Source organism: Liolophura sinensis, chromosome 10 (assembly GCF_032854445.1).
Source record: "Liolophura sinensis isolate JHLJ2023 chromosome 10, CUHK_Ljap_v2, whole genome shotgun sequence".
NCBI lineage: Eukaryota > Metazoa > Mollusca > Polyplacophora > Chitonida > Chitonidae > Liolophura > Liolophura sinensis.
In genome coordinates this window covers 5,283,901-5,300,440 of record NC_088304.1, presented here as the reverse complement: position 1 = coordinate 5,300,440, position 16,540 = coordinate 5,283,901, and the positions used below count along the sequence as shown (strand labels likewise).

Below are 16,540 nucleotides of genomic sequence, written 5' to 3'. Positions count from 1 at the left end.
ATTCGTCGCTCATTAGAGCTAAACGAAGACATCTACTTTCACTCAACTCGTACCTACATGTACACAGTTTTCACAAAGACTTTATCTTAAACTGTTACTGTTAACTGTGTATTAAAATTTGTTGAAAACTATAGCTAACGATGTGTACAATTTTGTAAATAGCTTGGTATGCAAATGTTTAAAAGTTTAACAGATTGATCAAGAGTGTTTAAAGTGCCATGAAAGTCTAAATTGTCATGATATATATTTATACTTTGTTATGATGTTTCATGATGTTAAAGAAAATACTAAGCCAATTTGTGATATAATATATTGTATGCTTGGCATTGGCCTACAGGAGAGCTTGAAGCGTTCCTCAATCTTATTGTTGCAGAGCATCGTAAGCACTGGTGTATGCTGAACGTAAATAACAACACGCTTCATCTGGAGTTGTACTCTTGTCAGTGCATGTATGCCAGCTCAGTTCAAAGTCGTATATGTCCATCAGTGACTGGGACCAACTCTTAGCAATACAGAATCAATGCTGATTGACTGAGAGTAGAGATAGGGTTTCCTGGGTTAAACTTCATCGTCATATGACTGAAAAATTGTTGAGTACGATGATAAATCCTCAGCACTCACTCACCCCAGGGTTAAACTCTACTGCCTTGATCACGCTCAAATAAATCTGCCCTGCCTAAAATTCAGGTTAGGCTGGATATAGCATGGACTTTTCCTTTCTGTTTCACCAGCCAATCAGAAGCGATTCTGTATCCCCTTAAGCTGCCGCGTATGTCAAGCTTTAGTGTTAAAGAACTGTATGTAAATGTTAACGCGTTCTATAAACAGCATTAGTCAGTTTTGTCAATTTATAGCCCAGTATTGTAGATTTGTGCTGGACATGGTCGGTGGGATAATTAATACACAATCTTATATTAGGGATTATTGATTATTATATATTGATTTTGTGAATCTTCAAACATCATTAACTTTTGCAGTATTACTCAAGCTTTTTAAATTTTTTCTGGAAAATTTTACATCTGATGGATTCGAATTAATCAGTAATTTTTTTGTTGAAAACTGAATGACTTTGTGTATCAGATAACATTGTTGTTAAACCATGGAGATATTACATGTGTAGCTCTCCCAAGTGGTATGTGTGATAACTCACTATCAGAACACCTGCTGTGTGTGGGTGAGCAAGATGTTTCATTGACTTCACTCCAACCTCCACAGGGGTATTTAACATTGGCAGGATAACAATGAAAGTAAAATATCTGTGAAGGAAGATAATTGTTTGCATTCAGGTCATATAGTGTGCAGAATAAACCCAACCTACATTTTAACTTGAAAATCGTAATTGACTGGAATTCAAAGATGGTACATCTCCCTGCCATTAATGCTCATGCTCAGTTGTCTGGGTTCACCACCCTAGCGATTTTTGAGGGGTGGAGATGGGGTGAATTAAAATAGCTACAAGCATATCTAAGCTTTGATAATACTCAGACCTGGCTTACATGATGGTATTATCAGATGACTTCTTTGCTTTGTATTTACCCTCATACTGTAATTGACCTAAAATTTTACCCTGAAAATTTTTTGTTTAAGAAGCAAGTAAATGTCCTAAAATTTGGTCCTGCAAACCGAGATTTTCCAGTCTACCACCCAAACCTCAGAACGTCTGTCTAAAATTAATACAAATGTCAGGATTGGGCAAAATGTGCAACGTAATGATGTGCAAAGTTTTAGGTCATTTATCACAATGCTGGTTTTTGTTGTACATATAATTGCTGTTGACAATAGTGCAGGCGTTGGATTTTATTTATTTTTTTTTATTTTCTTTTTTTTTTCCCCCACAAGATCTTATTAGCTGTACATATGTGTAGGCCTATATGCTAATTACATTTTAGATTTGACATTAATGTGTAAGCTTATGAAAATGTGCTTATATTACTAATACAATAATAAATCGCCGAGATATCACCAAGGACAAAAGCACATCTCCACACATCAATTCAATCCTGTAAATTCATTTTAGGAAATCATTTTACTTCGAAACTATAGAATTGGGTGAAAGCTTATAGTCAAGTTAATTATAGAGGGATAAGAAATGTTCATTGTTGAATGTTCATATGCAAAAGTAAATCAAGTTTTTTAAAAATGATTTGACTCTTGCCATACCGTGGTACTGTAGTTTTTGCAGTGCAGGTGGCACCATAGTTTTTGCAGTGCAGGTGGCATAGTAGTTTTTGCAGTACATGTGGTACTGTAGTTTTTGCAGTGCGAGACTGTAGTTCTTGCAGTGCATGTGGCACTGTAGTTTTTGCAGTGCAGGTAGCACTGTAGTTTTTGCAGTGCAGGTCGCGCTGTAGTTTTTCATTGCATGCATCTACACCATTAATACGCAGTTTTCGAGTTACATCGTTACGACACGAGTGAAATCCCAGTACAAATTATGTTGCCACTTTAGTAGGGCTACTTGTCTATCTTTTAACATGGTAGCAATCATGTTAAGATCCTTTTTAATTAGTTTTCTGTATGCCATATACCACCCCATGTTAAATCCATCTGATTGGCCCTTCCATGGCATAAAGTGACGTCATAATGTATCTGAAAACCTGCATATTTAATCTGACATATTAGTACAAGTGCAAAGGTGATGATAATGGAATGGGGCAGATTTAGCCTAAAGATTAGGTTTTTTTTTTTTAACAGGCTAAATATACATCAAGGAAAATGTTTTTTGTATCGCATAAATGTAAAGGCAAGTGCGTTGGTAAAATTTTAGTTTTGTGTAGATGCCGAAGTGCATTAGTTGTTGTTGACATCTGACAATTTTTTCATCAAGTACAGGGATAAGACTGTACAGCTTTGATCATTTACTGTTTTACACATAAACAGGTCTGGAACCTAAATAATGTAAATTGTTATGAGATACAGTAAAATATTTTTCAAATGATTTTTCTCTGTGTTTCTTTTTAAATTCGCTGCTTTACACATTTTATTTTTCTATTGATGGAATTGTTGTTTCCATGGCATGTACAAGGTACCGTATTTCATGTATAGTTTAGCTGGTCTTTTTTGCAAAGTGTATGCCATGATTCCTTGGGTCTAGTTGTGGTTCTTGGTAATTGGAGACAGGTGGGTAGGGAGAGTGTGTTCACGGGACTGCTCATACATGTGACAAAACCAGTAAACACACTCACACAAACTCATTGAGCAATGAAATGTTAGCACTAGTACCATCTCTTCATGTCTTCTACAAGAATGCCTGTTTCACGTATGGTCTGCGAGAGTATGTCGTACCAAAACAGGTGGATTTGGATTAGATGGTGGACTGGTAACAGGCCTATATTGACCAGCGTGCAGGCCTTTTAAAACATTACTGAACGACAAATCTGTGTCTAGTCTAAAGGAAATAAATACCCATATGCGTTTTAGAAGATAATTTGCAAAAATACTACACTTCACTTCTTCAAATTACAGTGTTTCCTGAAATTTAATGGTGGGAGGGGGATGGGTGCTAATAAGATCAGTATATTAAACACAAAACACCATCATCTTAGAAAGCCAGTACAGGTGCCTGGCAGAGATAAACGTATGAACGAATGAATGATTGCAATTTGGTGTTGAACAATTTTTTAGTTATATGACGAGGGATCATTAGGTGTATGTGCATTTGTGTCTTTTGATGGGGTGAGTCCAAGCCGTAAAAGTGCTACCGCCACTGAAGTATCATGGTTAAGTGACCAGACGTGACACCCCACCCAGTCACATTATACTGACACCGGGTCAAACAGTCGTGTTTCCTTGCTCTAACCTTTCAGTGCTAAGGGGCAAGCAAGGCAGCAACAAGTACCATTTTTAACGTCTTGGATGTGACCCCAACTGGGTTTGGTTCCAAGTCTTGCGGCTTCATTCTTCACTCTAACCATTTTTAAACATACACACTATAGTCTGACCTGTGTGATTTTGAATATATGAGCTCTATGAACATATTGTGGTATATTGGATAATGAACAAATTGTGGCATAATGGATAAATTGTTTGTGTTGTGAGCGGTAGGTGGAGGTTCAATCCCGAGCTGTCATTCCAGAAACTTAAAAACTGGTAAGCTATGCTTGGTGCATAAGATTGGAATAGGCCAAATACTGGTCAGTTCAGGTGGGCGTAAAATGTGATATGAGTTAAGCATCAGTCATATCAGTTGTCTTCAGCATAGTATTTCATGGAGACAGCACTATACATGTTTATGAATATGTTGGCATTGGGTGTGGCCTTCTGCAAGGAGATACAGTTGTAATATAACCAAAATATTGCTGAAAGCAATGAAACAAAAAAGCAATCCATTGATGCCTGAGGAACCCTTGGATATTTCACAGATCAATTATAGTACCGGTATGATGGGTGATACAAAATTTTCACAACCACTATTTGAAGTTCACATGTAAAAGACTTCTTTTAAAAAGGCCTGATGCCATCCCCAGATTAATGTTTTAACCCAGTGCTTTGTAAAACCCTGCTGTAATAACTACAAAAGAATGTTGGATAATGTCACAGAGGTCAGTGGCTCAAATCTTAATCAGGGCTATACTTGTTTGTGATTATAAGAATTTCACCAGACCATAACAAATTCCTCCAGACACTGGTACAGGTAGTCTTCTCTCTGCTACCATGTTTGTTCTGTACAGCCCACACAAAGGACACACCCTAATTCCTCAACATTTGTGCTTACGAAAGAGCAATATTCACTGCAATTTATGCACCCTTGAAATTTGATTTTGGATATAAAAGTACATTAATTGGGTTGGCCAGTTTCAGGGCTTCACAAAAATTATGGTTATCAGTCTACAAAGTGAAATGCCATCAGAATATGCATGAATAAAGGTTTTGCAAACATGCGAAAAGGTTGAAGTTATTTTCTCTTTATGATTTACATTCTTTTGTTTCCCAAGAATTTGTTGAACACAATGTCTAGAGTCCACTGTCACAGCCACTGCCCTTCTAGCCTTAAGAAATTTCTGCCTCTGGCTTTAGTTAGTTTGAACCAAACGAGATACATGGCAGGCAGGTACATGTTGGCTCTTAAACAAATGATGGGGAAATTGTAAAACTCCCTTCCGCCTGTAACAAAACACTCCAAAGCTCTGAATTCCTGTTCCTTCCTTTATTACATCACAATAATCGGTATATGTGTACTCTTAAAACATCACAGATAAAAACATGTTCTACTGTGGTTAGGGCATCCTGTGTTCCTCATCCTCAAGTCTCTCACTAAGGCAAAATGAAGGATAAATGAGGTTAAAATGTCGTTTATTCACTGCCGAGTCTTCCTTTATCAAGTTTTTGTTCTAAACGTACAGAAAGAAGCTGCACAATCAATCAGATCAGCGGCCTCTTTCACAAAGCACATGTTGCCTTGTGTGCACATAACTTTGATGGCAACCAGCACAATAGGTATTATTAACACTGTGTGTGCATTGTGAAACGAGAAACGTAAAGATGTAAAAGGTAGTTAAAAGCCTATGTGTTTATGTTCAGTTGAGGAATGGTAGACTTTCCAACATTATTATTACTGTCATATCAACAGTAGACTTGTTAACATATTATAACTGAACAATCTTCATTCAATGTAACTATATGCAGAGGAGCACAATCAAAAGGTGGAAGACTGAACTACACATTTCTGTCCTTAACAATTTACGCGTGATCTCCGGATGCTTAAAGTGTTACACCATGGAGCTATATATGAAAGGAGGAACAACTCGCCCAATCAGCCCAGCAACCCCACCAGACACACCTACTGTGCCTTTCTACTCTGAATGAAATCTCCCCTTTGATGTTCCATGTCATACCTCCATGGTTACATACAATCTTCAAAACAACTAAATTACAATATTCACTGATGTCAAAACGCACATGACATATCAAATTTATTGCAGATATATTTATTTATTTGAGTTGGGTTCCACAAAGTATTCTGGAACATTTCACCCCTGATAGCAGCGAGGTTTGTTGCTGGTGGAAACCAGATTAGACTGTTTTCCTTCACAACCTTCACAATGAGTCTTTCAAATTCAATCTTTACTAGAGTTGCTCATTTTACTTCACTGAGTATTAGTAAAAGGCAAGGAGAATCTTCTGTTAAGCAATCCTTATCATGGTAAATTTATATAACTTCTACAAAAATATCTGCACTTCCCATCACAGCATTGACCAACTAAAAAAACCTGTCATGTCCATATAAAAGACACCTTGCTGGCCTTCACTCCGTATCGGACAAATGTCTTGGCTTCAAGCTACAGCGTAATTGGGACACCAAGGGCACTCTTTGATTCAGCAAAGCACCCCTATGCAAATTAAGGTAATATGCTTGTAACATTAAACGTTGGAGAAATTAGTAAAAACTACTCATGAATCGCTATACAAATAAGCTGTACATTCGTTGACAGTTTTTTTTGTCTACTTTTACATGAAAAAATGTAGATAATGGAGACTGCCAAAACTGACTTCATTCCCAAACACACAACCTCGATCTCCTTTTGAGCTTTTCAACAAGAAATGAGCCAATTCAATATGAATGTATATACTATGTTATGCTTGTAAAATTCATAAATACTTTTACTGTAACCATAATATATGAATTGAAGTAAATAATAATTAATGACTCTGAGAGAATTACAAGCAATATAAATTTAGTACATGCCGGGATAACAAAAAATGTCAAAACATTTCACATCAAATTCATTTACATATTTTTATATAACACCTGAGTACACCTGAGCACTTGAGATATTTAGCATGTAAGTTCAACTAACTACATGTGAATGAGATTAGCCATGTGCTATGACAGCAACATTAAGACGTACATGAAAGAGGTTAGTATGAAAAAAATACATTTCAATACAAAAAATACAGTATTTGTGAACATCAGTTAGTTCAATCTTTGGATTTCTATTACATCCAGAAGTGTAAATTTGTAGGTGTTGTTTCTTGAACACTTTAATCTTCTTGATTTTCAACCACTAAAGCACTTTTTCCTGTGGAATTCATGCATACAATTATGATGAAAATGCTGCTAAAAATTATATGTTCGTGTCAATAAAGATCCAAGCTTCATAAAACTGTGCAAATTATTTCTCTACACCCTATAGTCCTCTCAAAATGTTTGAAAATATTGGTTGCAGAGGCGGTTGAAAAGCTTGCAGGATTAGGGTAACCATTTTATAAACATCAGTTAATAGTAGATGAAATTTGTATTTTACCTCAGTACATGAGGCATGGTCATGCCTTTTTCTCACAACACACCTCATATTGGTATTAGCTGATACACTCTACATATTCCCTTGGATGTGATCCTGAATCTAAGATATATAGTATAGCCATATATCCACTCAAGTACAGCATGTCATGATTAATTACTCCAGGAGCAATCCCATAATGTTATAGGTTGTCTCCCATTGCACCCGATTAAAAAAGTGGAGGTAGAAAAGGTACTCAAAGATATTGCTGTGAATTATTTGATTTATGTTTTACACCATACTAAAAAATATTTCACTTACATGACAGCTGCCAGCATTAAGGTGGGAGGAAACCAGGCAGAGCCCGGTGGAAACCCACGGCCACCCGTATGTTGCTGGCAGACCTTCCCACATACGGATATTGCTTTGGCTTGATGGGATTAATCTACCCTTCTGCCTGATTGAGAGATCACCTAGACTTCACATTTTTAGAACAGCTACATGTAACGGTCAGAGCAGAAAAGCCGATAAGGCTATAGTCTGCCAGTATCCAGCCTCTGGTGAGACTGTGGAATTCTTACAGATGGTCACTAGCATGATCTCCAAATTCGCATAGAAAGTATCAAGACCTGGTTTGGATTAACTGCTAACAAAATCTTATGTGATCAACAGATCAACATGAAGGCCTTTCAATATCTACTGTACCAGAGTTGTTCAAGTTACTCGACAACACAGAGGTATTTTAAGATTTACAGTACATATATGTAGCTGCTCATGTTACTTGGCAACTTCTGAGGTCTTTCAATCTTTACTCTTAGTTGTGTTACTTAGCAAAAAAGGTATTTCCGGATTAACATGAGTTGCTCCTGTATGCGGCAACATGCAGATCTTTCAATGACAGTTACCTGTGTTTCAATATCAGCAGCACACAAGGTTCCTTCGAGATCTACTAAAAATTTTAAAATAGTGGTACCTCATGTCACTCAGCAATACACAGGGGTTTGTCAAGCTTTACCTGAGTTGTTCGTGATAAACGGCAACACACGCACATGGGACTTTTAAGATATTCAAGAGTGACTCGTGTTACTGGGGTCATTCACGATCTACTGTAGGTAGCTGCTTGTGTTGCTCCGCAATGCAGAGGAGTCTCTCAAATTTACTAGAGTAGCTCATTAGACTTCGGCAACACATACACGTAGGTGAGTAGACAAAGATTCAGCAGTATTAGTAACAGACCTGGAGCATCTTCTGTATCGTAACCACTGACTACCAGGTGAACATAAGTTATCATGGTAAATTTACACAATTTGTACAAAAATATCTGTACTTTCCACAGCATTTACCTGCTACAAAAAAAGGTCACATGTCAGTATTAAAGCAATCTTATGAAGTACACAAACATCGGCAACATGCATATACATGTATAACTGAACGTTTAGAAACTCTCCTCCTGTTTGGAGGGGCCACTTTCACAAAGCGGAGTACATTTATTTATCGCACATTTGCCGAACGTTACTTTATACGTCACTATTAACATACCATTGTCCTATATGTGCCATATCAAACAAGTAGGACATCTTTTTTCTTTGCGAATGTTATGCTGTTGACAGAATGAGCTTCTGCAATATCTCTAGAAAAATAACACGTTAAGTGATAAAATTACCTCAGGGAAACAAGATATTGATGCTGACATGTGTTTTATTTTACCTAAAATATGTCAAAGACTACGTTACTCCTTTTGCATGATTCTGAGAGTTCTGGTGACCTTAGCAAGATATTTTGAGATTTGTTTGGTGGGCAGGATGATATACTACAATGAATGTTCAGCACCAACAGTTGTATTTTATGACCTTTACATGCCTGTTCAAATGCACTTTTTTGGCAAATTTTTAGAGTAAAGACGGCATATTCGAGAACAGGCCAGCCAAGTCTCCCTGAAGTTGCTTAACAAATCGTACAATTAAACTGATACATTTATAGTACATGTAAATGCAATGACATTAACAATGTTCACCTATGGCACAGGTGGTAATATCACCTATGAGATCTCATGTTGAGATAGAAACATTAAAAATGTTACCTTAAAAAAAAAAACAACACATTTTCCTAACAACAGTTCAGCAAACCATACATGTTAAAAAAAAAAACTGAAATGTTTTAAATGAGTCTCAAATTACCATGGAAGACAAATAACAACCTCTATCCACTGTGTAGATCCTCCAAACAGAAAAGTTTAGCCTTACAGAACTTCAGATTATTGTTCTTCCACTATAACATCAGGAGTTCTTCGATATCAGGGGAAGAAATGCTGAGACATGCTGCTTGGGAGGCAGTCTGTTGTTCTTTTTTAAGGAGTGGATGAATTTTAAACGGTTCCAAAGTGCAATACACATAGCTTCCAGTCTCTCATCTCTCACTAATTCCTTTCTGGCAAATTTATACTGCTCTCTGAAAACACAAGCACACACACAAACAAAGCTTAACATACAAACAAAGCTTAACATGCATCTCTTTGTGTATGATTACACCGAAGCTGTAATCTTAGTCCCATTTTTTCAATCAAACTTTTTGAAAGCTGTGAAATCGGGAAACAACCCATTTCTGCTGGAGTTGCATGTACATGTATGAGGATTACAAAATATAACTTTCTGCAACCCTTTTTATAAGAAACAAAAATTATCCATATAATGGTAAAAACTTCTTAACTTAAACAAAGAAGAAAATTAAATATATCTGCATGAAGGAAAAAAGAATAGTTTTTGGATCATGTTTCATCACGGAGAATACAAGTGTATAAAAATTCAAAATAAAAATCTGGAATTGCAGACATGATACACCTGTGTGAATTTCACACCGTCAATAATACTCTCAGTCATACTTCTTAATTTATACAAACATCAAGACCCATATCCTCACCTGATAATCTTTTTACAAGACTTTAGGTACCCGCATTGAAGAAGACTTTGAGCAAAGAAAAGCCGGCACTTTGCAGCTGATACTGGGTCACCTAATTCTAATGATATAGCCAGTTGATGAAGAGAGATCTGGCCAGCCTTCACAGCCTGCCCAAGACACAAAATACACTTGTGTTAGATGCAAAGTATACACACATATCTGTCAGGCGCAAAGGACACACATTCATGTCAGATACAAAGTATACAAATATATATGTTAGGAGGAAAGTATTCACACGTGTCTGTCAGACACAAAGTACACACATTTACTGGTTTTGCGCATTTTTTCTGTCAACACTCAGTAGTGTCTGCCAAGTTACATCATACAAGTCCAAACTGTATGAGCTGTCAGAGATCCGCCATTTAGTAAAGTGTTAAAAAAGTTACAAGAGTGACAACAAATAAATCAATTTTTCCCGTGTTGTTCTTCAGTTGCTTTTGTAAAAACAGGTGGGCAAGGAACCCTGGAGTTAGTTTTTTCAAGTTTCCAGACAATTCAGTCCTCAAGAAAAAGTGGATATACAGCACAAGACAGAAAGACTTTTCCATCTAAAACAGCCACATCTACTCTCACCATTTCAAAGCTGAAAGTTACAACAGGAATATGGCTGAATTTCCACAAAATACACTTGTGTTAGATGCAAAGTATTCACACATGTCTGTCAGGCACACAGTACACACATTTACCTTAGATGCAAAGCATTCACACATCTCTGTCAGGCACAAAGTACATACATTTACCTTAGATGCAAAGTATACACACGCCTGTCAAGCACAACGAACACACATTTACCTCAGACGCAAAGTATACACACGTCTGTCAGGTACAAAGTACATACATTTATGTTAGATACAAAGTATACGCATATATATGTTATATGCGAAGTATTCACACAAATCTGTCAGGCACAAAGTACACACATTTACCTTAGATGCATAGTATACACACATACCTGTCAGGCACAAAGTACACACATTTACTTTAGATGCAAAGTATACACCCATAGCTGTCAGTCACAAAGTACACACATTTACTTTAGATGCAAAGTATACACACATACCTGTCAGGCACAAAGTACACCACATTTACTTTAGATGCAAAGTATACACACATACCTGTCAGGCACACAGAACACACATTTACCTTAGATGCATAGTATACACACATAGCTGTCAGGCACAAAGTACACCACATTTACTTCAGATGCAAAGTATACACACATAGCTGTCAGTCACAAAAAACACACATGTACGCTAGATGCTAAGTACACGTATCTGTTAGGCATAACTGTATAATTTCAAGTCATATCCTACATTCAAAACACTAATCTCTTAACCAAAATAAAGTATTGGTTCTAATGATTGTTACTGTCATCCACACAAACAGTGTATTATTCTCTAATTAGGTGACACTGAGATCTTGCGATTAAATCAACAGGAAAGGCCAAAAGCATCATACTGTCACAACTATGACAGTTTATCGTATGCGTGAGGACTGCACAGCAGTGACTTCCTATGTTATGGAGGTATAAATCATCACAGTGGTGAAAAGACATTGAGGGGAGGTCATGCACTAATTTACTGCAGAGGTCTTTGATATGCAATTCGCAAACTGCATTTGGGAATTTATGTACTATGGGTAGCATGGGTAGCAACCCTATGAATGGCTGTGGAAATGTTGAGCTATGAGGTAAACACTCCCTTGGTCTTTGATCTGCAAATCGCTACCGCCGATAGGCTATCTGCGTACTATGGTTGGCCACTGCAGTCCTATCATTAGCCAAAAACATTTACGAAGCTGGATACTGCCACAACAGCATCTGCCCCCCCCCCCCCCTCTCACAATACCTCTCCTTACTTGAAAATGATTAACTAAGTTACCAAGCACATCAGAACAAAATGGCTGTGGCCCTTTTACATGTATACTGAACAAAAAACAGAAGCTACACAAGAATTACTTTATATTCTAAACATACCCATATAGAACAAAGTGTGTTGCTACTGGGTAAACCTGGTTTATGGGCATATTAAAACTGGTCCTGGCATTAAAGTGAGCTTGGAGCACCCTTCACAGTCAACAGCAGCATGATGGGATCACTTTTTAATTTCAAAGGGACTAGCCATCTGCACTGGAGCTTGTACATGCAGTACCACGTAAGCCACACTCTAGCATTCCCAACAAGGCAACGATGCTCACTGACTACATATTACCTGTGGACAAGGCATTAGGCAACCCGTGCTCTTCACGTTATAACACAGAATAGTACATGATACACTGGCAAGAACAACCAAAGTACTATCAACCTACATGATGTCTAAAATAGTCCCCCAGGGAAGCATATCCTCCCCCCAAGGTGCTGAGCCAGGCCATGTTCTCCTCCAACTGGGTCCTTTTCACCACTTGTCCCTGTATCCGATACTCCCTTTAAAAAAAAAAAAAAAAGACACAAAACACACTACATGTACGTATATTAACAACAAGAACTGCATGCAGTTTCACGGATTTCCAGCAGTCTACATGAATGGTTTTCAGCTTCTGATTCAATACAGAACGGTTTGTGACGTCATTCAATGCTGGGCTATTAAGATACCAGTACACCATCCCCTTCATAAGTGTATTGTAATCATGGACAGTTTTTAACTAGAAAGATCAAGATAATATAATTGCTGAGTTACCCTCAGCCAAGCCCAGGTTAAATGAATAGGCTTAAATTTTTATATCTAAGAACCAGTGTCATTTAAACACTTTTTGTGAGAAAACTATTATTTGTAGCTCAAACATGTTCAGATCCCAATGAAAGTGCACACTGCATTGGCTAAAATTTGGTAGAAGTTACACGTATTTAGCTCTCATAGTTTTGGATTTAAAGCCTGTTGAAATTTTGTACATTTAAGACCCTAAAATTAATTTTTGACCATATTTCAAACATATTTCAGTCGGGGGTGTTGAGATGTGGAAATAAAACTAAGAAGAGATCAACTGACGACAATCATGAACGAGATATTTAGCTAACAAGGTGACAAGCGCTATACACACGAAGCTCCAGCAGTGAATGCACTCAGTAAACTACCTACGCATACGGAGGATGTTAACACCATTCAGCTACGGACTCTTTACGAGCTCAATTGCTTTGTGCCATCACTGACAACATGTAGCCCGGGATGAAGATTTGCAGGCTTGGGTGTTTCCAACACTTACTTGTTCCTGTCACCAGATAATCATGCGCCCAGTGTGCCATACAAACATCGGAAAAAAGAGGTAGGGATTTTGTGTGGGTGCTGGAAAAAGACTTTTTTATTTGTTATATACAAAGACTGGATGTTTTTGACAGGATGTCAAAATTTCGAATGAAAATTAAAATAAATAACTTAACATGTGTATGTAGATTTGTTCTCACTTTTCGCTGTTTATCATACTGCTTGAAAGAAATTCCCTTCTGCGATCATGCTGAAGCCCCCAGCTCCCTGTTCAGAGGAGCTCTACACAAATTTTCAATATTTTTCAAGTTAAACGCTTCGCATTTACCTGCTTGTATTTACTTTGATACATTGAAAAGGCGTTTAGAACCTTTCTCCAGACATCTGGAATTGCTGTGCTTCCACCCGCCCAGACCCCTGGACCCTTGCACATAATCGTCTGGGACAGTCATTCCCTTACCTTTGTACAACCTCATGCACCACCTCTCCACCCCGATGCCTATGGGCTTGATTGCCCTGGTAGTTGTGTAATTAAAATTGTTTAGTTTATCCGCATGCACTATCTGAGTAAATATTTTACAACTCACTTACATGAAGCATGCATTTAGATGGAAAGTAAGTACAGGTATACATGTAAAATCTATCCGATAACTAAATTTGGGCCAAAACGTGCAGTATACTTAATCACAACCTTAAGGATGGATATTTTTTTTTCTTTTAAAACAAGCTCTTGCACAGCTATGTAGGAACCCACAGCTTCTGGGGCCACCAAGTCCCCTTGGTCCTCGCCTCACCCTTTGGGATAACTCCCACCCCAGTGTTCATTTGCTTCCTACACCCCCACAATGACACAAATGTACACACGTATTCTTAAATGCAAAGGCAAAGACTCTTGAATGAAGTATACATCAGATGAAAGGCCATTAAAAACTGATTTAATGGTTTTATGAGATTTATTTTTTTACAAATTTTTCTAACTTGTGTTAAAGGATAGATTCTACGGTAGTCTGTTGTGACCCAGAAGGTATCAATTATGTTACATTTATACTTTTTGCTTGAAATAATTTGTTTCAAGGTCAAGTCAGTAAATGCATGCATAGATCCATATGTATATGCACTTTAAATGATGAAATGTAGCAGTCTAAAGTGTGTTAAGTGTCAAAAACCTTATGTGACGTAGCTGCTAGCGTTGTGGTCAGAAAAGGCCACCATAGAATAAAATATTCTAATGCATTTTACTAGGTTAAACAAATTGTAAAAAAAATAAATCCAGCTATTTTCCTGAACAGTTTTTAATGGTCTTTCATTTGATACATACTTCATTTTAGTGTTTTCTTCGCCTTTAATTCACTCGGAACTTTTCAGATGTATAGTATGTGTCATAAAAGTCTAATACTTTGGGATACTCTTTTCTTACCAAGCATAATCTAGCTTCTGTTTTGGCCAGATCAAATGTATCTCTACCAGGCATGGGATATCTAGGTTAGCACTGATCTCAGGGTTCTGTTCACTGTGGGGCACGTCATCAGAGCACCTTTTGAAACACCTTAGATTCCTAATAAAATGTAGAAATCGCCTCCTGAACTCTCTCGAGCAGCTCATTTCATGAAATACACATGATGCCAAATGAGCATCAAGCTGAATCTCAGCTTTTAACGTTGGTCTGAGTAGTATATATTCAAAGGAGTGCATTGATATATGGGCCTCCCTGATATGGCCTTGGACTGGATCGTGTGTCAAAAGCACATAGACAAAGTTTCCATAGTCATCCTCAGCGGTGAACAAGTTCTCTGACAGATCATCTGAGGACATATTTAAGTAGGAAAGCTCATCTTCAATGTCGCCCATGTCTTTGGGAATCTCCCGAACGTATGTGAGTAAATATTTGTCTGAAGTCTGTTCAGGTATGAATGTCAACCACCCATCGTGGTCATCAAACTTTGACGGCAGGAAGTGCCGACTATAAATCTGATGATCATACACGCAATGGTCTGCACAGAGGACAAGGGCTAAATGAAAAGTACCCATGTCATGCAGAAGATGTCCGTCTGAAAGCCTTCTCTTCAACACGAAACGTTCCACATCTTCTATCATGGAGTCCCTACGTTCTTCGGACACGTATCGGATCATAATGATCACTGGTCAGGTCAATTAAGCACTCGAGATGTTATTCCGCAGAAAATCTGAAGACAGGTTTTCTTCCCCATAGGTATCTAAACAGAAGAAAATATTGAATTTGAACCAGTATCAAGCTCATCAAAAGATTACTAGAATTAACAAAAAACAAACGACTTCAAAACCTCTCTTTATACTGGGAAATCAGTGATACACCGATTCACGCCATGTCCAGTAAATCCTTTCTAAACAATGGCTGCAGTCCTAAACTGGTGTCAACTTTGGCTCTTACCTTTCAGCTTGCCTGCACAACATCCCAGGTATATTCCATTCGGTATATAGTACATCAGCCCCCATATTCATGACAAGGCAAACCATTTCTTAACAAGGGAGCCACTAGGCTTGTCTTTTCAGGAATAATAACTTTTTCAAGACCCATAACTGTGGTGAAGGCAAAACTGCTGCGGCTTTAGCAATGGGGTGAACATGGGTCTAGTGTGTCCGTACCAAGTGGAATAACGGTAAAAGCCAAAGTTGACACCACTTTTGGACCGTAGTCACTGGGTAGAAACAGCTTATCGGACATGGCGTTAACTGGCGTACGCTTTACCGCTGATTGCCCCTTTGGCTACGTACAAAGAGAGGAGTAGAAATAGCTACCTAGGGCTACGTTACGATTACTGTCACAATTTTAGCACACTGAGTCCGTCAAGATAGACTGACTTGGCACCATGCTTTGAAGTGACGAAGATTGCGGTATTTCTCAACGTAGATCAAATTTTAGTCACATGGGTCTCTCACCATACCCGAGCCTCGGAGTAACGTCAGAAATTCGTGCAGAACTTGCACACGATTTTGAGCATCCTCAGTCTATACGAACAAAAATTAAAAGGTGTGACAACTAGAGATGAACACGCCAAAGATGAGTGGAAATATCTTAACAAAAAATACTGACCGAAATTCGATCCGAAGACGTTCTATCCGGACTCAAAATTCCGTCTGCTAGTACTGTCAAGTTACTAACGCACTATGGGTAAATGTCGGAATTTCTGT

At 37.9% G+C, this 16,540-nt stretch overlaps 1 protein-coding gene across 1 annotated transcript; it reads right to left on the bottom strand.

The window, feature by feature from the left end:
- Nucleotides 1–5,258: 5,258 nt before the first annotated feature.
- Nucleotides 5,259–16,485, bottom strand: LOC135476204 (uncharacterized). Its single transcript, XM_064756151.1, has 5 exons — nucleotides 16,443–16,485; nucleotides 14,790–15,585; nucleotides 12,483–12,597; nucleotides 10,137–10,282; nucleotides 5,259–9,668 (listed from the first exon to the last, which is right to left on the bottom strand). Exons 2-5 carry the CDS (start codon nucleotides 15,500–15,502, stop codon nucleotides 9,497–9,499), a joined length of 1,146 nt encoding a protein of 381 aa, XP_064612221.1. The 5' UTR covers nucleotides 15,503–15,585; nucleotides 16,443–16,485; the 3' UTR covers nucleotides 5,259–9,496.
- Nucleotides 16,486–16,540: the final 55 nt, after the last annotated feature.

Bases quoted from the DNA above. Each gene is read 5' to 3' on its own strand.
- LOC135476204 (XM_064756151.1), bottom strand. From the start codon at position 15,502: ATGATCCGATACGTGTCCGAAGAACGTAGGGACTCCATGATAGAAGAT. The intron at 10,283-12,482 runs GTAGGTTGATAG...TGTCTTGGGCAG, and splicing joins GGGACTATTTTAGACATCAT to GCTGTGAAGGCTGGCCAGAT. The intron at 9,669-10,136 runs GTGAGGATATGG...TTGTGTTTTCAG, and splicing joins TCTTGTAAAAAGATTATCAG to AGAGCAGTATAAATTTGCCA.